This window comes from Lagopus muta, chromosome 1 (assembly GCF_023343835.1).
Source record: "Lagopus muta isolate bLagMut1 chromosome 1, bLagMut1 primary, whole genome shotgun sequence".
Lineage (NCBI taxonomy): Eukaryota > Metazoa > Chordata > Aves > Galliformes > Phasianidae > Lagopus > Lagopus muta.
The window spans coordinates 105,752,223-105,775,931 of record NC_064433.1 but is presented as its reverse complement, the minus strand read 5'-3'; the positions used below and the strand labels follow the sequence as shown (position 1 = coordinate 105,775,931).

The 23,709-nt window shown below is 41.2% G+C and overlaps 2 protein-coding genes across 4 annotated transcripts; one reads left to right on the top strand and one right to left on the bottom strand.

The window, feature by feature from the left end:
- Positions 1-707: 707 nt before the first annotated feature.
- Positions 708-6,901, bottom strand: LOC125700062 (carbonyl reductase [NADPH] 1-like). 2 transcript variants are annotated; one of them, XM_048960291.1, is made up of 4 exons: positions 6,788-6,901; positions 5,725-6,044; positions 2,693-2,800; positions 708-2,001 (listed from the first exon to the last, which is right to left on the bottom strand). In XM_048960291.1, the coding sequence occupies exons 2-4, from the start codon at positions 6,008-6,010 to the stop codon at positions 1,565-1,567; spliced, it is 831 nt and encodes a 276-aa protein (XP_048816248.1). In that variant the 5' UTR covers positions 6,011-6,044; positions 6,788-6,901; the 3' UTR covers positions 708-1,564. The 2 variants fall into 2 exon arrangements, with proteins under 2 accessions (XP_048816248.1, XP_048816256.1); XM_048960299.1 differs by having other exon boundaries at positions 6,772-6,882.
- An 80-nt stretch (positions 6,902-6,981) lies between these two features.
- Positions 6,982-16,996, top strand: SETD4 (SET domain containing 4). 2 transcript variants are annotated; one of them, XM_048960267.1, is made up of 12 exons: positions 6,982-7,141; positions 7,374-7,480; positions 7,838-7,943; positions 8,371-8,466; positions 9,316-9,353; positions 10,507-10,595; positions 11,261-11,690; positions 12,447-12,621; positions 13,200-13,281; positions 13,650-13,730; positions 14,702-14,825; positions 15,562-16,996. In XM_048960267.1, exons 3-12 carry the CDS (start codon positions 7,874-7,876, stop codon positions 15,694-15,696), a joined length of 1,320 nt encoding a protein of 439 aa, XP_048816224.1. In that variant the 5' UTR covers positions 6,982-7,141; positions 7,374-7,480; positions 7,838-7,873; the 3' UTR covers positions 15,697-16,996. The 2 variants fall into 2 exon arrangements, with proteins under 2 accessions (XP_048816224.1, XP_048816234.1); XM_048960277.1 differs by lacking the exons at positions 6,982-7,141; positions 7,374-7,480 and having other exon boundaries at positions 7,712-7,943.
- Positions 16,997-23,709: the final 6,713 nt, after the last annotated feature.

The window sequence follows — 23,709 nt, the reverse complement described above, 5'->3', positions numbered from 1 at the left end:
AACCAAGACATCATGGAAAAGGTTAAGAGGTTAGTGCCTGAGTGTGACTAAAACCCACCTCACTCCTACCAGCAGCAACCAGTTACCTCAACCTACCCATAGGCTGCCTTGTGGCTCTGCCTTTCCAAGTTAAGCATTGGAAACACAATGACTAACTATTAAAACAACAACATTCTCCATATTACTGCTTCCTCTACTTGCCATTTTACTTGAAGGACTTTTTTTTTTTTAAGAAAAAAAAAAGAAGAAAACTGCGACAACTATATTCTTAGTTCATTTTTTTCCACTACACAGAGGGCATTTGTAGCAGAAACACGAAGTCACAGCCAGAACCAGTGATAGAGCACCCGGTGGGAAGACAGTGTCCACCCAGGGGATTTGAGTTGCATACAGTGTACCTCAGTAACCAGAAGGGGTGAAGCCGGATCCATCCTTTCCCAGACCTCATTTAAGTGTTGGTAGTGGAGGCAAGAGGATCTCTCTGGAGATTCCTGCTTATCTGAGGCCTTCTCAAAGGTAAACAGCTCTTTTCTTTCATTTCTGTGTTAGCAGCTGCTGCAAGTGGGCTCATTCTCATTTGCTGTACCCAGAGACTTTGCTACCTCACTATTATCGTGGTACTTTCCATCCCATTACAGCATTTAGTGTGAGTTCTTAGTATAAAAACTTCAGGTTGTGCAATAAATGAAACTGAAGTCCTGCAGAAGTTCGGATGTTTGCTACACCAGTTCTATAGTTTATTTTGTCTCTGCATATTCCAAACATCACATACTTGCATTAGACTTGGATACAAAAAATAGACTCAAACATAGATTTTTAGTATTCATACCAGAATAAGCCACTTGTATAAGTCTGTAAGTAATCACATTTCATACATATTAATAAAACCAACTAGGTAATTTTTCCCTATTAGTGGTACATCATTGCTGTTTTTGTTTCCACTGAATTCTGTTCTATAACAATAAGCAATCTCTATACAACAGTGATTCAGTTTGAATCTGATAAGCTCCTCCCAACCCAAACTAGTTAGACTGCAGCACTGAAAAAAAAAAAAAAAAAAAACCCTCTCTCTGTTGAAGAAATCCCATACAATCTTAAGAAGCAACTATGGTCCCCCAAAAAGATCCACTGCACAGAGGAAGCACAAGGCATCTGTCTCCTCATATAAGCCCCATTTCACAGAGATATGTAGGCTCTCTTACGTGGGGAAAAAAAGAAGGGTTGCCAATGATTTCACGAAAACTGAACTCTTGTAAAACAAGGTCAGGCACATCTGTACTGGGGCAATACCAAATCAACTCATGTTAACTAGGTTGCAACACTCCAGAAATCAGAAGTCAGGCTACCCAATCAATGCTGCAAGCAAGCCAACAGACACCCCTGAAAGTACCATAGTACAGACAAAATGTTAGGGAACTCAGTAACTGCAGCCCTTGCTACAAAGACAAAAGACCCAGTGCTAAAGTGGCCAGGGCAAGACTGATCTAGATGTGTATATCCCTACCAAGGCACATGTTAACTCACAGCCATGTTTACCACTTGCAAGGGTCCACAGATGTTAAGTTTACCAGGCTCGAACAGTTTTGTCACTAACAAACTGGCCGTGAGGACCATCAGCATCAGAAGGCAGAAGGGCTAAGTAAACAGGTGTCTCAGCTCCTTCCTCTGGTGATTTAGGGGCCTTTGGACCTGCCATGTCTGTTCTCACCCATCCAGGACAGCAGGCATTAAGAAGGATGTGGTCATCTTTTCTTTTCTCATTTAACATCCGGGCTTGAATCCTGGACAAGACTGTGACACCAATTTTGGATACCCCATAAGCAGTATTTGGCCAACCTTCTTTCGCATGCACGCTTTTCTTAGTATCTTCCACAAACTTCGTCATGAGCTCCACTAACTCATCCTCAGTGATTGTGTCGCTGCGGAACTTCTTCTGCAATTCTTGGCTACAGCCTGCCAGAGCTGAGATACTTTGCATGCTAGAGACATTCACCACTCTACCTGTTAAAAAGAGAATAAAGACTGGTTATATTTGTACATACTAAATAAACCGCAAATTCAAGTCTGCTTACAGCTGTGTGTTCACTGAAACAAACACCTGTAAAATATTTTATGTGAACACAACTGATCAGGGTTCACTTTATGTTCAGTGTTTGTAGTGAGTTTCATTACAAAAAAATAAAGTGTGAATCTGCAAAAACTCAACACTGGATTTCAGGAATGCTTCCAGGAAATAGCCCTTTACAATCTGTAGGCATACTCAGAATAGAAGGTGATTTTATCAATAATGGCAGCCAGATGTTGAAGTGAAAAATATTCCTGGTTTTGCTACAGCTTTTAGAATGCAGCCCAAATGCCAGAATAATGCAGAATTCAACAAAAGCAATCTAGTCACTAACGCACTGGCACTATCAGCTTATTTCCAGAATACAAACCCCAGCATGCAAAACTGCAGCAAGCTTTTTCTCTCCTAGCATTTCAGTACACAGGAATGAGTCAGATGAATCAGTAATTCACTCATCTGTACCAAAGTTGCTCATTTCCTTCTTTTTTCTTGCTAGTTCATAACAATTCAGACAACAAATATAGTTCCTCGTTGGGCAGTGTGTTTTAAGACATTAAATAGCAAAATCCTGTCATAAGCACCAAGATTCATACAAAACTATTTCTCTACTTGTTATGTTATACTTACCATAGGGCTTCATAAGAGGCAACAATTCTGTGCAAATATTCCTGGTTCCAAAAAAGTTTGTCTTAAGTGTAACCTCTGCTTGGACAGCAAATGGAGTACTGTCATTAACTTTTTTTAAATGGTGGTAGCAAAGGAGGGGAGGAAAAAAACAGAAAGAATAAGTCAGAATTATACTACTGTTGAAAGGAAGTTACTGCATGAACAGAAAACCCCAGAAGTTTCTCTTATGGCTGCCCAACCAGTCCATTGTTGTATGTGGGGAGGACACAGGGGAAAGGGACAATCAAAAGGGAAGGAGATCCTGAATCTAGGGTACTGACATTGAAGATGCAGCAGTTTAACTACCACCCCTTAACAGCATTCAGATTCAAAAACTAGGGCAGACAACAGCTTCCACAGCCTAACTCATTTGTCATCATGTCTTTTGGGTTCTCACCCAGGACTTGGTCAGAACAGCAAGACACATTATACAAGATTCTATAAGAACAGAAGGATAACATTTGATGCAGTCCAAAAAAAAAAAAAAAAAACAAAACAAAAACACCAAGCAACCTTCTTCTGATAAATACAAGTGTCATAAATAATTCCCCTGAGCTGACAGATCTTTGCTGACAGAAGTAAAAGAATGGGAAATAACAGTTAGCAAAGAGCTGGAAACTGACATACATAGTCTTAAGCAGACCACAGAACTGCACTTAAGGCTGCAATTTCAGACAGAACTGAAAGCCTGCCACCAAAGGTAGGGTAGGACATACTGTCAGCTGACAACCTGGCTTATCAGTAAGCTATATGCTATGCAACCTCTACTTTGCAGGAAAATACGCTGAAGTGTCAGTACTCCTCCTGATCTGCTACAGGCTCAATCTCAGCAATAATAAAGGCCACCTATACAGATGAAGTAGGTCTTCTCTTGCCTCCAGAGCCCAGACCTATGTAAATTTCAAAGGGAAGCAGCAGCAGTTCACTGCTTTCACAGAAGCTCACCCAGAATGCTGGTCATGAGTACATATTCATTTCATAAAGGGACATTTTTCAGTGGCCTATGGACTTCAGACTATGTGTAGCATAGAACAAAAGCAATTAAGTGATTAATCCTTAACTGCAATAACAGTACTACAATAAAGAAAGCATAAATTCTGGGATGTAAGCAAAAACCTAACAAGCCAAGCTTCAGTACAAATGCCAAAATATGAGATAGGCATCACAGCGATTACACAGGTGTTAAACCCTCTATACTAGAACTTAACAGCAGTTATAAACAGTTCTTCTACCACAATTCTTAACCATATGACCTACTGTTGGCTCACTGTAAGTTGTAAGCATGAAGTCAAGGCAGAGCAACTGGAAACAACTTCTGAACAGAAAAATCTATGATGTTACAAGGAAAGCAACAGAAACTTCATTGCTCATGCCTTTTTTACCTACTTGTGGACATGGCACTTAGGGACATGGTTTAGTGGTGGCCTTGGTCATGGTTGGACTTCATGACCTTAAGGATTTTTTCCAACCTAAATGAGTCTATGATTTATCTGTTAAGTGAGTGCACAACAATGATTTTAAGATACCCCACATGAGCTATAGCAAATCTTGCTACAGTGCTGTCAAGCTGGTGAAGGCCAAGCTGCTCTGAAATCAGCAACAACACACACTGCACTTAAGTTACAGCCCAGTCTAGTTCAAACCCACTAACACCAGCAGGCTGAGCTAAGGATCTCATTATGAGTTAAAGAAATGTTGTTCTGAGTACCTGCAAAGTCTTTGCATGATTGGATTGAGACCACTGCTGTAAGACTTTAGCACCTATTTGTCCACAACTTGGGATGCACTCATTTATAGTAACAGCTGCCCTCTATTGGGCTGATGATTAATACAAACAAAGGGAGATTTAGATTAGATGTCAGGGGAAGTTTTCACTGAGAGAGCAGTGAAGCACTGGCACGGGCTGCCTGAAAAAGCCATGGATGCCCCATTCCTGGGCATGTTCAAGGCCAGGTTGAACGGGGCCCTGGTGAGCCGGAGCTGCTGGGAGGCAGTCCTGCCTTTGGCAGGGCGTTGAGTCTGGTTGAGCTTTGAGGTTCACTTCAATCCAAGCCATTCTATTATCGTGCAGAGAACCAAACAAAATATGGCAGCTGACTGGACTACATGAGCAGCAAGTGAGGTTTTATCCACACTACCTGACGGGCTGCCTTAACTCACACTGTGAGCAGGTGAATGAACACTTATGCTGTGCTTGAATAGCATAACATGTCTTAGCTAGAGATCAGGCAAAGAGTTTTTTTTTTTTAAAAAGTCCAGAAGACACAGAATGAGCAAGTCTGTACTGGCAGAGAAATGAACTAGTAGTCATGCTCATGACCTGTTCCATCTGGAGCTAACTTGATTTTCAATGATTTTTCATACTACAAATAGAATACACTCTGCTACCCTACAACTGCTGTGCCTTCCTCACTTCCACTACTTTTCTACCCCCCAGGAGATGAAAGGATTTAACTCCTGCTCAACACAGCTAGATTTAGGTTAACCGTTCTATTGGTGATCAACTGGCCTGAGAAAGTTAAATAACGAAAACAAAAACACCCGAAGGATCTCTTTAACCACCCTGAACCTTTGAGCAGGTAACGCACAGAGTAAAGTATGAAGCTTGCAGAAGAGAGAAAACAATATCCCAGAAGAACATGGCTGACATTCACGCAGATAATGGGCTCCCATGAGCCTGATGGAACTCAAAAGCATTGCAGCAACAAACCCAACCATATACCTGAGTACTTTCATGTTTTGTATGTGATGCAAATAAAATACTCCAGGGAAGCACCCTTACACACAGTTAACACAATAAGTGCTAGATGAAGAGTCATTTCACACTACCTTCTTATCATGCCTGGGGTAATAGGCAGCTTACTCAGCCAAAAAACAGCCCAGAAGTTCCATATAAAATAGATTTATGAAATCCTTGCTGCATACACTGTACTTTGCCACATAACTTTATACCACGCATGACTAACAACTACCCCAAACAGCCCAATTCCTACCTTTAAAAGCAATCCCTGCATTGTTAACTAACACATTCAGACCTCCATACTTCTCCTTTAGGAAGTCCCGCAAGGCTCTAATGCTTTGCAGATCATCAATATCCAGCTGGTGGAAGAGTGGATGCAGCCCTTCCTCCTGGAGCTTTGCCACTGCTTCCTGACCACGGCCAGGGTCTCGGGCAGTAAGGTACACATCCCCCTTGAACTGCTTGCACATATCTCGCACAATTGAGAATCCAATCCCTTTGTTGGAGCCGGTCACCACAGCCACAGGCACACTGGACATTGTCTCCTCTGGATGGATGCCAAAGCAACAGTCACTGCAAATGGCAAGGAGGAAAGTTTCAGGGAATCATTGAGTGGCTTGGGTTGGAACGGGCCTTAAAGACCATCTAATTTCACACCCTGCCATGAGCAGTCAGGCGAAGTTTTACACCTAGAAGGGTGGAAATGTATATCTACAGATGAACCAGGTGGGTGTTTTGTTTGTTTTTTTTCCCCTTAGAAATTCTATTCAGAATTCCTCTTTGAGTTATGCAAGTCCATGTTGTAAGTGTCCACTAATTTACTAAAGTAGCACGAGGCTTTGGCAAAGAACTGCATTAGGTGGCAATGTTTTACAGAACACCCAACCAGCCTCGTCACTGAGTAACTGCTCTGTAGCGTTATGTTAGCTGCTGATAGGAGGGACCTGGGCACATCCCCCTCACAGGAAGACTATCTCTTTCTCGTGAGGACAGGCAGCTGGTTCAGTGCAAGCACTGAGGCAATCCAAGCTGATAAACAAGGGCTCAGTAAAGGGTGAGGAACTGAGCCCGCTCACTTTTCCCTTCCAAACAGACTCGTAGCCAACACTGAGCCGGCATGTCTTAGGGAAAAAACTTAAGCCAGCCCCCAAGACCCGCCGGACAACCGACTGCTAGCCACCCCACAACCACCCCAGGGCTGCTACCCACCCCGCGGGCCAAAGGAACAGACCACACTGCTGCAAAACCCAGAGAACCCCGCTGGGGCGTGCCCGAGGGGCTACAGCCCTCCCCAACCCACCTCCAGTACCACGCACCTTCCCCCACGCCTCAGTTCAGCGCCGCTACGAGCCGACCGACCAACAGCAACCACACACAACGTAGGGGAAGGCGGGCGCACTTAAAATGGCGGCGGGCGGCCCCGCCTCCCGCGGCGGCTAGGGCGGGTCGGGTCGGACTCGGCAGCGGCTGTGGAGGTTTCTTCCTCCTCTTTGCCTGGTGGGTATCGTGTGACCGTCTATGCTGTGTCTCTCTGGACGGAATCGGGAGCTGGAGGGAAATGGGATTCCGTAGTCGTAGCCAGACAGGACGATGCAGTACGGCTGTCGAACATGCGGTGTTGCTGCGCCCTGTGGTACTGGGGTTCTTGGTGGTGCTCTCTGTGTGATCAGGTGCCACGATTCTGTTGATTTTATTACTTTCAGAGAAGCCACAGAGGCAATTTATGCTGTCTTCTCTAATTGTAATACATTTGCTATGTGAAAACAGTTTTAGTTCTGTGTTTATAAGTCCCATTTCCTGTATACTGTTATGGATATGCCTTGGCCCAGATGATGCTGCAGATATGGGCTTCTCCTCTCCCCTCACCCCCATCACCCATGTTCATTTATGGCTTTGCTTTAGACTTGTAGGGATTGCTCCGTCTGAAGAAAAGGAGGTTCAGAGGAGACCTCATTGCTCTGTGCAGCCATTTCAAAGGAAGTTGTGGTGAGGTGGGGTTCAGCCTCTTCTCCCAGGTAACAGTGACAGGACAAGCAATATGGGTCTCGAGTTGTGCCTATGAGATTCAGGATAATATTAGGAAACATTTCTTCTCAGCAAGAGCAGTGAGGCAGTGGCACAGGCTGCCCAGGGAGGTGGTGCAGTCACCGTCCGTGAGGTGTTCAGGAGCCGTGTGGATGTGGCACTGAGGGACGTGGGCAGTGGGTGTGTGGGGGGGGGGGGGGGGGGAGTGGATGGGTTGGTGGTTGCACTGGGTGGTCTTAGCAGTCTTTTCCAACCTTAATGGTTCTTTGATTCTATGTAAGGAAACATGCAGTGCTTGAAAAGGTCATTACACATTCTTAATATATATATATATTTTAATTCAGACAGTCTAAATACGGAAAAAGCGGTTTTTTAGTATGAAGAAAAGCAGAGGCCGGACAAGTCGAAAGAGAAGAAGAAAACACTTGCAGAGATTTATGTATGGAGGTACTATCCCAGGAAGTAATGCTAAATAATAACATAATCAGTTGTCTAAGTATCACCTTATGGTTTCACGAACACCTTTGTGCTTTGAAAATAACATTTGTAAACATCAGTTTCTGTGTGTGTTAGTTTACAGTTCCAGTCAGAGGATGGTGAATATTGTGAGCTTTGTTTTCTGAGTAGTGGAAAGCATAGCCACCTTCTCACATTCTTTGCCCCTTGAGTATGTTGAATATATCCTATAGTTCTGAGTGCTCCCAGTACCCAGAGGCCCACAGCTTAGAAAACTAGTTCAAGGAGAGCCTTACTTGCTATTCTATTATACCACACTAAGAAGTCCAAAATACAGTTTTTTCTGAATGTACAGTCAATGTTTTTTGTTTTGTTTTAAAATGAGATATTATAGCACTTATCCCCTTTTCATTTTTAGTCAACTGCAGTCACAAACTGGAATACATTAAACTTAAGAAGTGGCTCAAAGACAGAGGATTTGGAGACAGTAGTTTAAGACCAGCGCAGTTCTGGGGTAATGTTTTAATGATTTACTGATGGTACTTACATCTGATTCTTATAGGAATATTGGGTTCCTACTTCTGTTTTGAATCTCACACATGGCTAGCATTGGGAAAAAGCCCCTTACCCTTAGTCCTCTGAAGGACTTTCTGCAAATGCATGTGAATGTCATTTAATATGAACTGTTTACTGTTTCTTGTATAAAGATAATCCTTAAGTGCTAAGAGAAAGTTTTCAAGAAGAGTACTATCTTTTAAATATCAGCAGTATTAGAACCCAACCTTGGTATCATTTCTTTATCTCTTTCTTTTCCCTGCAAATTCAGCAGCTCTAGTGAAACAGACAAGTAAATGATTTTAGAGGTTGGATTCACTTACTACTGTTTGCAGTGAATATATTTATTTGTATTTTTTCTCTTTAATCCGGTAGTGTTTCAAAAACTTTTGCAATATTAAAGGGAGAGTAGAGAGCGTAGAATGAATCAGAGAAAAATATTGGGAAGAGAAATTATAAAGTTTAGTTAAAACTCTGAAAACAATAACAAGAACCAGTGATGAAAGATGTGTTTAAAGACAAAAATGGGAAACAGAAAGTGAGAATGGCTAGAACTGGAGAGCAAGTGTTGCAGGGGTGCAGGGGAAGGGCTTTCACCAGGTCCTGAAAAATAGTAGAAAAGTAAAGAGAGCATCAGAGAAAAAACAAATGAGATGTATATCTGGAACAATCTATTACTGCTTTTTTTGTTATTTGTAAGGGATATGTATGTTCTTTCAGAATTTTTCCTTGGAGGCTTGTTCGTTTATTGCCATTTGCCACTATCTTCTGTATTTTACTCTAAGCATCCTGTTTGTTCCTACTTTAGGTACAGGAAGAGGACTAATGACAACAAGAGCTCTTCAGGTTAGTAATATTGATTCTAATGCAAGAGCTTCTCTAGAATCATTGATACGTAATGGCTTTTATAACAAAGAAACTCAAAATTCCAGACAAGGTGTTTGCAGTCCTTGTTGTGAGTGCAATTTCTAACCTAATACCAGAAATTGTAGTTCCAGTTTATCTGTAAAATGATATTGCTGAGGACTTGTTGGCTGAAAACCTTATTGTACTCATTGACAGTGATTCAGTATGCAGCCTTGTGTTTCTGTTAAAGGCAATAAGTGGCTAACTGAAACCAGAAGGACCAGGCTCCTTTCCTGCTGTATGCCTTCTCCTTTAGACACTGGCTTTCATAGCTTCTTTTGCGCTGGATGCAGTAGTCTTCCCTGCTCTTGGGATAAGATCACAATAACACTATTTGGTAAATTCTCAGCTACAAAATAGAGATATTTTTTCAACATAGTCACCACTTCACATTTTCACTAGCAACAAACAAGAGCCTGTGTGCTGTGCTCCTTAAAATCTGCACCAGCAGAAGTGACCCACTCACACCACTGCAGAAGCACGTTGCCCACTGCTTTACTGTGCTCACATCCACTGTTTGGTTTCTGTCAACATTCAGCAAACATTGATAAATGTCACGAGGTACAATTTTTTCCACATGGTGGAATTCATTGATGCTGCTTTCCTTCATATGCACTTCCATGTGAGACGCCCTTGTGTCAGATTCCTCTCTGCTGCCTCTGTCACATGGTAACAAAATGTAACAATATTGGTGGGAAGATTCAAACCTCAGCTGCCCTACCACTGATGTCCACCTCTGAGATTGTGGGCCAGCATAATAAAATTGGAGGAATTACTTTTGGAGCAGCCCTCACACATCTTAGTACAAAGCAAGTGGTGATGCTGAATAGCCAGGCACCAAACTCTTTGTGAACATTTGACTTTCTTCAGGTGAAAGTTCCTACTGATTCCAGTCATTCTCTTTCCCTTGATGACTTTGACCGTCATAAAACCATACTAGTTTCCATTGAATTCAATATCACATCTGATTGGTTCCTGGAATTACTTTTTTCTGGGAAATATCTCTATCTTTCTTTATAAATCATATAGTAGATAAGCCATTTATACCTGACCTTTACTATTCTTTTCTTGTTTGTTTTTGTTGTCCTCAAAGGCAGGAGAGCTGGTTATTTCACTGCCCGAAAAATGCTTAGTCACCACCAGCACTGTCCTTAACAGCTCTTTAGGAGAATACATTGTGAAGTAAGTGAAAAGTGACGTTCTGTGGCAAGAAAGGAAAACAAGACTTTTCAGCTGTCCCTTCCTCTGGATTGTGAATTAGTAGACGAATTATCTTAAGAGGTGGTAGGACATAACTGCTTCCCCTAATTTGTGAGCATTTATTGTAAACTTTCATGCATTCAGAATGTTCCGGAAGTGAGATTTGAATACAGACTTGGAGAGATGGTACGGACTTGAATGCATCCTGTTTCTAGATCCAGTTCAGAGCTAAAAATCAGTTATGAGTGACTTCTTGGAAATTTCAAAATACCCTTCAGTAAGAGAAGGAGAATAAAATGAAGCTGCAAAGCAATCACATGGATGTACCTTTTTAGAAAATGCAGAACCCGGCCTGTGCTGGACACTGAGTATTTGTTATGTGGCCAAAAAAAAAGCTGACAGAAAGAGAACCCAAGAGGTGAACCTGAAATTTGTACCACAAACCAGTTTTTATAGTTTCTCAGTAAAATTAAGTCAAAAGCCCCTTTGAAATCATCAAAAGGACATGGAGATTAACTACAAAGAAGTTTAAAATAGAAGCTGTTTATAACCTTTTAAAGAACTAAGAGAGAGATAAAATACTACTGCCTCCATTTCCTGTCTCACCTCTGTATATCTGCTTTATTTTATTTTATTTTTTTTAATAGATGGAAGCCTCCTGTATCTCCTTTGATAGCACTATGCACATTTTTAATAGCAGAGAAGCATGCTGGTGAGAAATCTCTGTGGAAGCCGTATCTTGATGTTTTACCCAAGACATACAGTTGCCCAGTTTGTTTGGAGCAAGATGTAGTTCAACTTTTTCCTGAACCTTTAAGAAAGCAAGCTCAGGAGCAAAGAACAACGGTCCATGAGTTGTACATGTCTTCCAAGGCTTTTTTCTCTTCTCTGCAATCTTTGTTTGCTGAGAACACGGCAACTATTTTTAATCACAGTGCCCTGGAGTGGGCTTGGTGCACTATTAATACCAGAACAATATACATGAAACATTCCCAGAGGGAATGCTTTTCTCTTGAGCCAGATGTTTATGCATTGGCACCATATTTAGATTTGCTAAACCACAGTCCAAATGTTCAGGTAAGAGACTGAAAATAGATCACTTAATATCTTGATATATATATGAGCGTGCTATCTCAATAAAGTATGCATTTATGTGATAGATTAGGAGTGTCTGGAGGCCAGTGAGAGGTCTCATAGTGGAGAAATCCTCTATCTGGAGGACACCTGCAAGCTGAGTATGCATGATTCATATATACCCTGGAAGCTGTTATTCAGTAAAGGAGAGGTACAGGGAAAGCCCACAGTGACTGGATGCAATTTGCTTCCAGGGTAACAGTTAGGAAGAACCCATTCACAAATATAACCCTACCCTTCTCTTCCCATGCTTTCAACTCCTCAGATAACTGTTGTGTTACAACAATCCTTGTGTTACTTCACCTCTGCCTTAAAGCTTCTGGGTCATCTTAGGAAAGTGTATAGAGCAGTTCCACCTGATAACAGGGTTGGAACTCTGTGTGCCAGCATATTTCTGGGACTACAAGAGTAGTCTGGTTTTATTTGCAGATTTGGAGTTTCTGTAATAAGTCTTCAGAGTGGATGGCACATCCTAAGGTTTTGATTTTCATTCTTCATACTCATATTTTTTAGAGTGATTTTAGAGTGCAGTTGTCCATATATGTTGCCTTTTCAGATATCTAAAACACTTGTTTGTACCCTATTGTTGCAGTATTAGAGAAGTACTTAATTCTGTTGGATTTTAATATTAAAATTCAGATTCCTGTTCTCGCTGTCTTCCTGCCAAGAGTAAAACCTTTTGTTTTTAATTAATCATAGGTAAAGGCTGCATTTAATGAACAGTCAAGAAGCTATGAAATTCAGACACATTCACAGTGCAAGAAGTATGAAGAAGTATTTATCTGCTATGGACCTCATGACAATCAGCGACTGCTACTAGAATACGGATTTGTTGCCCTTGATAACCCTCATAGCAGTGTTTATGTCTCATCAGGTTGGATTTATAGATTGTCTTAACATTGAAAGGTACAATAGTAGAGAGCAGAGTTTCTTCAGCAGGAGGTGTGGTTAGAAATGGACAGCTAAAGGACGGTGAAGAAGTTCACGTGCTTGTGTACACATTTATGCACAATGCATATTAAGGCATTGTGGTCTTTTTATCAAAACATTTATGTGTATTTCCAAGAACTGGAATAGAGCTCACTTTGATCTGCATAGGACTTAAAGATCAAAGTTTTTAAATTGGAGGTGTTTTCCATACATTTTCCTTTTGTGAAATTGTGACTCTCATTGGCATTTATTTAGAGCTTCCCACAACTGGGTGTCTTAGAGTTGTTGATAACTTTGATTTGAGTCATACTTTTCATTATAAGGATATAGTTGTGCAGGTTGCTGATTGCTTTTGAGAAATAGTGAGCCCAAATATATTTTGATTATATTAAAGTTTCCCCAAATTTAGCACTTTTCTCCTTTAGCTAATTGATAAATACAGATGAAATTCATTTCAGAATTGAGAATTGTCATTTCTTCTGCATATGATTTACATAAATGTTTAAATTTGTTTTTATGCAGATACTCTCCTAAAATATTTCCCGCCACTGGACAAGCAGAAAAATGCAAAACTTTCCATTCTGAAGGATCATGATTTATTAGAGTAGGTATATGAAGTTTTTTGTTTCTGTGTGAGCTTTCTTTTTTTACTATTCATTTTTTCTGGGAGTCAAATTTTGCTTCTGGTATCAAAATCCACCATCAAATCATTTTTATGTAGCAAACTGGCTTGCGTGCTGCTTGTGAGAGAACGTGCAATTGGTAAATACCAATATCAAAGCTTCAGATAGGCTTCAGTGTCCAGCCTGTCTTCCTTCTAACTGTGGATAGAAGCAGAGTAAGGTTAGTCAATGAATCTTCTAGTTCTGAAGAGTAAGTGTTCTTCTCTTGTTGACAATTGTCAGGAAGAAAGCTGTCAGGTTGTAGAACACACCCTGTACTTTCTGCATCTCAGCACTTCTTACTTTCTAGAAACTTGACCTTTGGATGGGATGGACCATCTTGGAGACTTCTTACAGCCCTCAAGGTGTTAAGTCTTGGAGAAGATGAATTGTAAGTTTCAGTACAATATTTTAAAAATGTGCACATGTCGTTTTCCTTTATTTGCTCTTTGCTGCCTGTGAGACACTGGGAGCAATTTTTCTGGGTTCCTGTATCTATCTTACTGACTCTGTGTGAGAAGGGAAAAGAAGAAAGTCAGATAAAAGAATATATTGTAAAGTCAATGCTTATTTGTTGCTTTGATCTTTGACTTTCTTGTATTAAACACTATGCACACCCCATTGTTTTCCCTTCCTATTTCAAGAACCAGATGTTTCTTTAAGATTCTGACAGCAGGCAATTTTTCTGTTGATTTGATGAAACTTGCTTGATTTCTTTGACATGTGCTCCACAGACTGCTTCTGCAATTTTAGGGCTAAGAAAGTTGTTGAAATTCATCTCCAGTAGCTGTCAGTGCAGTTTTGATCATTTGTTCCAATTGACAAATTTGCCTTAAGTAGGATTAATAGGAAAAAAAAACCAAAAAACCTTTTACTCTCTTGGTTTTGATTTTGATTTAACTCTTTGGTTTTGAGTTTATCCTTCAGAGATTGATTGGTGAGTGGAAAAAGTTGGTTATAAGAATTAAAAATAAATCCCAGTGACACCAATTTTAGGCCCGTAAAATATGTCGATATGTGAAGTGAAGCTTAACAGAAGCTGTGCTAATAAGCTCTAGGAGTACAGCTTGTTCTCCTAACTGGTTCTGCTGAAGTTGGTGGTAGCATGACAAAGCAGTAAAGCATTGGTCCAAGTGCAGACTGTTACTTTGTCTGAAAGGGTAAGGTTGGAGGACTGGAATTGCTGCTCTGGATTATTAAATCTTCTCTTTATCTTGCTTGTCTCTTCTCTGTGCCTTTTTCAGATATGTTAACCTACATTTCTTTATGCCAATGATGTTATTCTTAATATAACCACGTATTTATTATTCAGTAGTGGGATGCAGCAAGTGATTATGTGTTGTTTAAACATTATGCTTCTAGTACTTGCTGGAGGAGAGCACTACTTGGTGATGTAATTTCAGCCAGAAATGAACAGCAGGCTTTGAATATAACAAGAAAGATATGCCATTTTTTAATAGAGGAGACACAGCATGTCCTTCTGCAGGTAATTTGACTAGAAGAACCAGGTAGCTGAGATATTTTCAATCCCTAACATAAATGTACAGGAACATAATTTTCAGGGTTGAGAATGGAGTGATTGGGGTAATTGACTTCACTGGGGTGGTGTAGGGTTTGTCACTAGGATTACTGACACTGCTGTCAGTTCTGTAGTTTTTTTTTATATTAATTCATATGGTATGGAATACCTCTTTGGCCAGTTTAGGTCTGCTGTCCTGGTTCTTTTCCCCTCCCAGCTAATTGTGCTCTCCCGAGCTCCCTTACTGGCAGCAAGGCAGGACAGTATGAGAAGCTAAAAATCTGAAACATCCTTGGCTCTGTATAGCACTACTCAGCAACAACTAAAACATCAGGACATTACAAAGCACTGTAAACAAGTGAATCATGTTCAACGTTTCTCTACCTACAGCATTAATATATTTGTTGAAGTTACTTCTAAAAAGAAAATGCAGACCTAAATACATTAGGCACATAAGGTGTTGCACACCTGCCTCGTTGCATTGCCCTTCCTCTCCTTCTTTTTGGCATGCTTCCTATCCACATGATGATCGTTTCATTCTTTTTTCAAAATAACTTTTACATAAAGATAAAAAACACCCTGTATTTTGACATAGTTGCATGGGATCCCTATGGAAGGTGAGCTTTCCACAAAGTTTCTGTTCATGTGCTATATTAAATAATTGGAATTTTGAATAATTTCATTCCATTTGTGTAAACTCCAGATTTCCCAGATGAAGAGGGACAAAGAGAACCTCAAAAAACAGCTGACTTTGGTAGAAGCACTACGCTTAGAAGATCTGAAAATATTACAAAAATCAGCAGAGATTCTTTGCAGCTTGAACGTGACAACAGTTTGATCCACCTGGAGCTGTGATAACTGCAGCTGATCTCAAATGGATCTCATCTGCTATGGATGTGCCTTGCTCAACTGTTTTAATGGACCTGGGCGACGAAGAATAACAGAAGTCATCGTAAAGTGCCCAGCTTAGTTTACAGGATCACATGGGCACCAAGGGCTTATTTTGTTCTTTGCTGATCTTCAGTAATACAAAAGGTTAGCCCAGAGGGTAGGGAGGAACATAGGCAGCTTTCATCGCACTTCATCCAAATCATAATTGCTTTGAGCAAAACAGCTTATGGGGTAATTTGAGCAGCTCTAGGACTGGGGACTTCAGCAGTCAGACCCTCTGATCCACGCCTGTGGGGCAAAGGCATGGATCAGAGGGTCAGGAAGACATTCCTCAGCATATATTTTGAGTTCTGGCACTTGACAGAGAGGGAAAGGAGGGAGCTACTTGTATATACCCAGAACTAATCCTTTATCTTTTCCCTGAGAAATGTGCATGTGCCCAAGAATAAGTATTTCACATGGTGTCAATTCATTATGGGAGCAATAAATGTGGACTAGAGCAGAGATTGCAATCAGCCCTTTTGTGACTGATGCCAAATTGTTCCCTGCACAGTATCAGTTCATGTTTCTTGAACTGAAGGAAATGAGAACTTTTTCCTTTACTCTCAGAGCTTCCTCCAAACTCATTAGTTTGTGTTCTGACTCCTCCTGCTGGAAATGAGATCAGAAAGGATGTATCAGTTGGAAGCCCACCCAGACGTTTCATTTTATTTTCTGTCGTTTCTGGTGATGACACTGAGAAACGTTTTAATCTTGCCCTCAAGGGGATATTCTCACGAGCTACCTTTCAGTATTAGTCCAACCTAAATAAGGAGCTCAAGGTCCCTGTGTGGTTTAGGAGAAGGAAGCTTCCTTCTAAGGGTGTTTCCGAGCAGGATCCATGTCTAAGCTTTATAAACTCTGTAATTGTTGCTGTGTTGTAATTATTTCCCATTGTGTGGAGATTCATATTTTGTAATTTTTCATTAATACTTTTAGGCTTTTTAAAGAATTGTGCTTTTAAAGAATGTTTATTTTTGTAATTATTTGGATTAATTTTCTACAAGACTGTTATCTATTTTTTAAATAAATTATATATGGCAATAAAGGCATTCTAGCTAATATCATTTAAAGAAAAAAATGCAGCAAGTGAAAAATTCTAAGAAATAAGCTAGCATAAATTCACTTTCTGACTTTCTTTGTGAACATTCCTTGTGAACGAGAGTGTTACTGTATAAACCAGGTTGGATTTGAGGAATCCAGGGGTCTTCTTTGCTGATTCTTTTCTGCCTTGTTCTATTTGGGACACAAAATATTTATCATCTCCCAGAATTCTTGCATTTCACTTATGTCCCAGTGCTGTTGATGACATCTGTTTTTTTTTTCCCCTACTCTCCTTTACCAAACTGTGGAGCTCTGAGAAAGGCTTTTCCTTATCTAGAAAAGTGTATTGGCTTAGATGTAAAAGAACCAGAGGAACAGTGAAGTAACCATTTGTTGTTACTCGGTTTCCATGTCACTGAAAAGAGAAGTTGTTCTTCGTTTTGAGGTGCCATCCTCTTAACTTATACCTAGGATTAGGAAATTCTGAAAAAGAGGTATTTTTGCTCTTGTTTGCCTGCTGAGACTCTTGTACTCACACACTTTCTGGATCATTCATGTGGGGGTGCTGCCAGTGTGTGGTTTCTTTGTATTTCACAGCAGAGAGCAAAGTGAATTGACTGGGAGAGGAACTGGAGTGCTTCCAGGAACTAGAAGAATGTATATTATATCCTTTATACCAACTTAATTTTGTATTTGCTTAAACTGTGATTTTAACTCATGTAAATCACTTGGCACCACAGTTAACACACTGGTCATGTACTGAAGTACCCCCTTGAGGAGATGACTTTCTGCTTTTCTGCTAATCCTGCCAAGTGCAATCTCTATCAGCTTGCCTAAGAGTCCTTCTGTATCAATGAACATGGCTGCAGAAGAGACGGCAGAGCTGAGAACCTGATGCTGACAGTTACTAGCCCAGAAAGCAGTTCAGTCTTGGGTAGTTCCTGGATTGCAAAGTAGTTGAAGGGAGTATTGGTATGCTAGGTATTATATATGCTTAACCTGTTCTTACTCTTGTTGAGGTGGGAGGAAGAGGAGTACTAAACTAGAGAGAATCTTGCTGCGAATTCTACTGTTTTTATGATTAGCATTGAACTAGTTGCCTTCTTAGATTGTTTTCATAGTATGTTTTTTATTCTCTAAGAAAAGATGTAATTCCCAGATATGGTAAAGCTACACAGTCTCACTGCAGCCAGTAAGGCCATGCTATCTTAACTTAGCTGAGTATCCAGTTTTTTTGTTTTTTCCCTTATGTTGGTGGTTTTGAGATAATTTTTTTACTGAGCTAGTACTGTACTTAAGGAAGATAAGTGGCTTTTTTCTTATGCCTTTCAAAATGGATACTAGTTTGACAGAAGTTTATTGCAGTATAGGCCACACATTTGTACCAGCTGGTCTGAATACGGACTCTATCTACTTCTGTAACTCCTACACTCTCTGAGGGACTACAGGAAGGGGATCTGGCAGTGCGAGATAGTAGGCAGCCTGAATTGCTTGTCTGTCTCTTGGATGTAAACACAGCAGTAAGCCCCCAGCTTTACCTTAAGCACTCTAGCAAGTATTCTGAGTAGAACCATGTGTGTTTAATGTCAAAGACAAATTCCTGCCCAAATAAATTATGAAATCGGGACTAGCGCTTTTGTAAAGCATCAATAGCAGTGCATTTTTAACATGAATAAACCAGCACAGCATAGGTAATGAATCAGCATTTATATGTACATCTACAGGTGTCAGCAAAAGCTTGGGTACTTCTTTTGAATCAAACCAGAGCTATATACCAAAGGGACATCCTAAGCTAATCTATGAGGTAGGGTGCCTGAGGAAGGAACTGCGCTGGGAATGTTCTCCAGCTGCTTTAGAGAACATTAAGTCGTTTTCAAAGAGTGAAGGTACTGTCAGCCTCCATTCAGAACTCCTTTGAGCTTCAAACATCCTGTGGCTTTAGTGACTTGCTGTTAACATTTGGCTTTGGCTATCTGTTAATCTAAAAAGAAATTTAACTGTGATTCTAGTGTGGAAAGATATGATTTATTTCCTTCTTGTTAAAAATTTCAGATCCTATCTGCAAATCTCAGCAATAGTGGGAATAAATAGCTTTTTGCCATTGGCAATACAAATGTAGTATAGACCATGGTGATGAGCTAGATTCTCTTCCAGCTCGTGCACTATTACTCTCAAAGAGAGCTGAAGTAGGACTGCGTTGTGCGACTGCAGAGTAGACACTGAGTTTGAATTGGTGCAATGAGAGACGCTTCATATTCCGTGATAAAAATGTGAGAGATAAATAGTACAACTTATTTTATTTTTACTTTTAGGGTAGGGGGAGTTGATCTACTGCAGCCTCAAGTCACTGAAAAATGATAAACATGAAACCCTTATGATAGTATCTTTCCTGTGTCAATTTATGTAAATACAGCATGGGTTTTCTTTGATCTTCTACAGAGAATGGCTTCTAGTTTACAGTTTTCTTCAGCTGTAATGTGTGGAGCTCATCCATCATTGCTAAGTGCCTTTAGACCTGTCTATTCAGGACAAGATAAGGGAGTATCAACTCTCATACTTTGATAATTAAAGCTTTTAGATGCTCTATGAAAACATTTCAAAGATGACATTTCCAAAGAAAGAGCTTTTAGAAGTGATGTCTCCCAGGGTATGTAGCCCCTCCCTTACTTAGAAGGTAAATAATACTCCTTTAAAAATGCCACACTTGGGCATAACTTGAAATGACTGTTTGCACTTGGTGCATCTGTGACTACAGATAAGGTGAACGCTAAGACTGAAGGAAATTTTCCCATCAAAATAATAAGTTTGATTAGACAGTAAATATGAAGTAAAGTTGTTAAGAGATTTACAAGGATTACCTCGTTTTCTTGGGGAGCTTGGCACAGCAATTGGTTTTGAGCCGTGTGAGAGTCATGATTTTTATCATTTCAGTGCAAAGGGAAATCACAGCTCAGTGACTGGAATTAGCTAAAGGAACTCAATTGTATTCCTGTCTGTAACAAAATTTAGGCAGTGTTAGCCTGTTGAAGATTGGAGTAGAATGTAAAGCAAAAAATATTTTTCTTGAGTGTTTTAGAGCATACTTTTAATTCTGGAATTAGTTTTTAGAAATCACTGTGATGAGCTATATTAAGTGGAGAAGGAAGGATATTTAATGAACCCCAAACTATACTGGGTAAAACTGGTGCAATTTCTGCATTGTCCACTAGATGATGCAGCTGTACTACAGAGAAATAGAATTTACAGCATAGCTACATGCAACTGTAATTCTATATTATATTTTAGCAGTAGACGATATAGTTTTCAATGGGTACGCCGTAGTCAGTATTACATAAATAATGAAAAGATGTGGTTTTCTTTCTGATGACTTCAGTTGAAACTTGAGGATGCATAGCCTTACGTCTTCTTTCACTTTTATTGTATTTTAACTTTGTCGGAGTTGCTTCTTCCTCAAGTTAAATCAGGTTGCTCTTCCATGAAACTATCACCTGAGCCATAACTAATGACTCACATCATCTTTATTATCATAATCCTAATGCTTTAGGTAGTGCGGTTGCAATGTCTACTCGTGTGTCTTGTTTGTTGGAGTTTAGTTGCCATATGCAATCGTTTGCACAAGTCTCCTCCAAAAATGACCGTTGATGTAGCTGAATGAACTCTGATTGAAATATCTCCTCTGGGCACAGTGTTTCTGTGGACTCTACCTAGTGTCTGTTCTCTATTGTATAATAGTAATAAGCTGATGTTTGACCACTAATTTCCTTCCCTGGAAATTTCTTCCCTGCCCATTTTCATAAAATCACAGTGGCATAGTTTGGAAGGGAGCTCAAAGCCCATGCCACCTCAACCCCTGCCATGGGCAGGGCTGCCCCCCACCAGCTCAGGCTGCCCAGGGCCCCGTCCAACCTGGCCTTGAGCGCCTTCAGGGATGGGGCACCACAGCTTCTCTGGGCAGTTGTGCCAGCACATCACTGCCCTCTGAGTGAAAACTTAGTCCTCGCATCTAACCTGAATCTCCCCTCTTTTAGTTTAAATCATTCCCCCTTTTTCTACCACTATCAGACTCTGTAAGAAGCCAGTCCCTCTCCTGTTTACAAGCTTCCCTCAAGTACTGGAATGCTGCAATGGGTCTCCCTGGAGCCTTCTCCAGGCTAAACCTCAGCTCCTCATCATATCTTCACAGGAGAGGTGCTCCACCCTCTGAGCACCTTTGTGTCCTCCTCTGGACCTGTTCTGACAGTTCCACGTCTTTTTTGTGCTGGGGACCCAGGCCTGGATGCAGTACTCCAGATGGGGCCTCACAAGGGCAGAGCAGAGGAGGACAATCACCTCCCTCTTCCTGTGGAACACCTCTCTTGTGGTGCAGCTCAGGATACTGTCATCTTTCTGGGCTGTGAGCACACACTGCCAAATCTTTCTCCACAGGGCTGTTCTCCATGAGTTCTTCTCCCAGTCTGTACTCATAAATGGGATTGCCAGGACCCAAGTGTAGCACCTTGCACTTGGCCTTGTTGAACCTCATTATGATCCCATGGCACCACTTTTCAAGCCTACACAGGTCCCCCTGGATGGTGTGTGTCTCTTCTATTGTAGCAACTGCACCACTCAGCTTGGTGTCACCTGCAAACTTACTGAGGGTACACTCAGTCCCAGTGAGTATGTAACTGATGAAGATGTTAAAGAATGCCAGTTCCAAGATAGGCCCCTTGGGGATGCCACTTGTCACCAGCCTCCACCTGGACACAGAGCCAATGACCACAACCCTCTGATTGTGAGCATCCAAGCAACTCCTTAACCATCGAATAGTCCACCCTCCAAATCCGTATCTCTCCAGTTTAGAGATAAGGATGTGGTATGGGACCATGTCAAAGGCCTTGCACAAGTCCAAGTAGATGACATCAGTTGCCCTGTCTTTGTGCACCGATGCTGTTACTCCATCTTAGAAGGACTTCAGATTGGTCAGGCATGAGACTGCTTATTATTGTTGATGTATATTTGTTTCACAGGGACTTCTGAAACACTCAGTGTGTGTCTACACTGTACATCTTTGGGGCTCTTTTGGATTGTCCCTGTTGTCCTGTAAATAAAAGAGTGAAGATAAATGCTGCTTGCAAAGCTATTGTTTGCTTCTGAAATCCTCTCTCCTGTTCCTTATTTATTTTTCTGTGTCTCCAGTGCTGTGTCATACTGCAATGCGCCAATCTTGAAAGCACTGAAGTGGATTGAGATCTGTTACCATCATGAGTATGGCAGGAGGAAGATTAGTTTTCCTTTTTATGTACACCTGGACATTTCCAGAGTCTTACCTCTCCACTAGACTGCTAGAGTTGGGCGGGAGAAATTGATAGATGAGCACCATGTCCTTTGCAGATACATCCAGATGCACAGCTGTGCTATTTTAGTTTTTCCTTCCTGCTGGGGACTGCTCTGGAAGGAGCTGGCAGTGGCATTTCGGCTCTTTTGACCTTTGGCAGACAATGATGACCATGGACAGGACAGAGAGACATTCTCAGCGTGAGGCTGGTGCCATGCCTGTCTGTACCACCCAGCCTGGGCCAGCTTCCAGAGTCTGTATCTCTATCCTTAAGAAGCCAGCTCTCTTTACAAGAAAGATCCAGTGCATTTGTGTATCCTTCCCATGACATGGACTTCGTATGGACAAAGATGCTTGGGTGTGGGTGAGCTGGTCTGTAAAGGATGTTGGCAAGGGATCATAAGGGACTCTGCCATCCCAAGATGACTCACACTGCTCTGAAATGTTTCTAAGTATCACTTAGATGCTGAGCCCCTGCTTCAGGAATGGGAAAACTCTGTGGGTCATGGGAGGCTCCTAAAGGACTGCTGGCAGTGCAGTGTGGGCTTGGCTGTGGAGGTGGAAGGGAAAGGGTGAGCAAGAACAGGAGGAACAGCATGGTCCCACTGGACAGGGGATGTTTTGTACCCTCATAAGGAGCACACCATATAGTGTGGTGGCCAGGATCACCAATTCTGTACAGATTGGAAGTGGGTAGGAAAGTGAGGGCGATAAGCACACACTTGGAACAGCAACCATTAGAAAATTATACAACATAAAGCAAGCGTGTATGAGTGTCTGTGTGTGCCATGCTTTGGCTAGCCAGTGCTATCTGAGCTCCATGAGAGCAGGGTTCATTTATGCAAGGGAGAAACAGTACGAGCCAGAACTACAGTGATAGAAGAAGCCCTGTGGTTGTACTGGTCCATCAGGATGCCCCTCTTCTCTATGCTGTCGTTTACAAGCAGATGGGGATGGATCCCTCCATGTTTCCAGGTGAGAAATTCATCTTATCATGTCAGTCATGCTGCTGCTGATATGGAAGTAACATCAGCCTGTCTGTGACATGCAGCGCATCCCACCATTGTTCACTGGTGAGGCTGTCCTGCTCTATGGGATAGGATTTGGGGGAACATGAGTTGCTCAGGCTAGGATGACTTTAAGTGTGGAGCTATTTGGTGAAGTAGAGAGTACATACTGGAAAGAAATAAGCAGTCCTCTTGGCCAAGTTTGCTCAGGCATTTCCAATGGGGTGCACTCATGATCAGTCCTTTGAGCATGATCCAAGGTTAAGACAGAATAGTCAGAGAGCTGGGCTTTGAGGGTACAGCCAACAGCACTCAAAGGGACAGCATGGGTGTGACTGCTGCTTTGAGACTACTATTTTTATGTCACATTGGTACAAACTGGCTAATGTATTCAGAAAATAAAGGAGAGAAAGAGAGGATAGGATAGTCAGATTTGCTTCCTTGTGACTCCAGGCTAAATTCACATCAGAAAATCAAAAAGTTATACCTAATATGCTCTGAAGCCAATCTTGAGCATAACTCCATTGGAGATTATTGCAATGATAGGTGATTGTAC

Coding starts and splice junctions, on each gene's coding strand:
- LOC125700062 (XM_048960291.1), bottom strand. CDS start 6,010: ATGTCCAGTGTGCCTGTGGCTGTGGTGACCGGCTCCAACAAAGGGATT. Junction 2,801..5,724: donor TGCAGGGATTGCTTTTAAAG/GTAGGAATTGGG, acceptor ATTTAAAAAAAG/TTAATGACAGTACTCCATTT. Junction 2,002..2,692: donor GCCTCTTATGAAGCCCTATG/GTAAGTATAACA, acceptor TCTTTTTAACAG/GTAGAGTGGTGAATGTCTCT.
- SETD4 (XM_048960267.1), top strand. CDS start 7,874: ATGAAGAAAAGCAGAGGCCGGACAAGTCGAAAGAGAAGAAGAAAACAC. Junction 9,354..10,506: donor TGACAACAAGAGCTCTTCAG/GTTAGTAATATT, acceptor TTGTCCTCAAAG/GCAGGAGAGCTGGTTATTTC. Junction 12,622..13,199: donor CAGTGTTTATGTCTCATCAG/GTTGGATTTATA, acceptor GTTTTTATGCAG/ATACTCTCCTAAAATATTTC.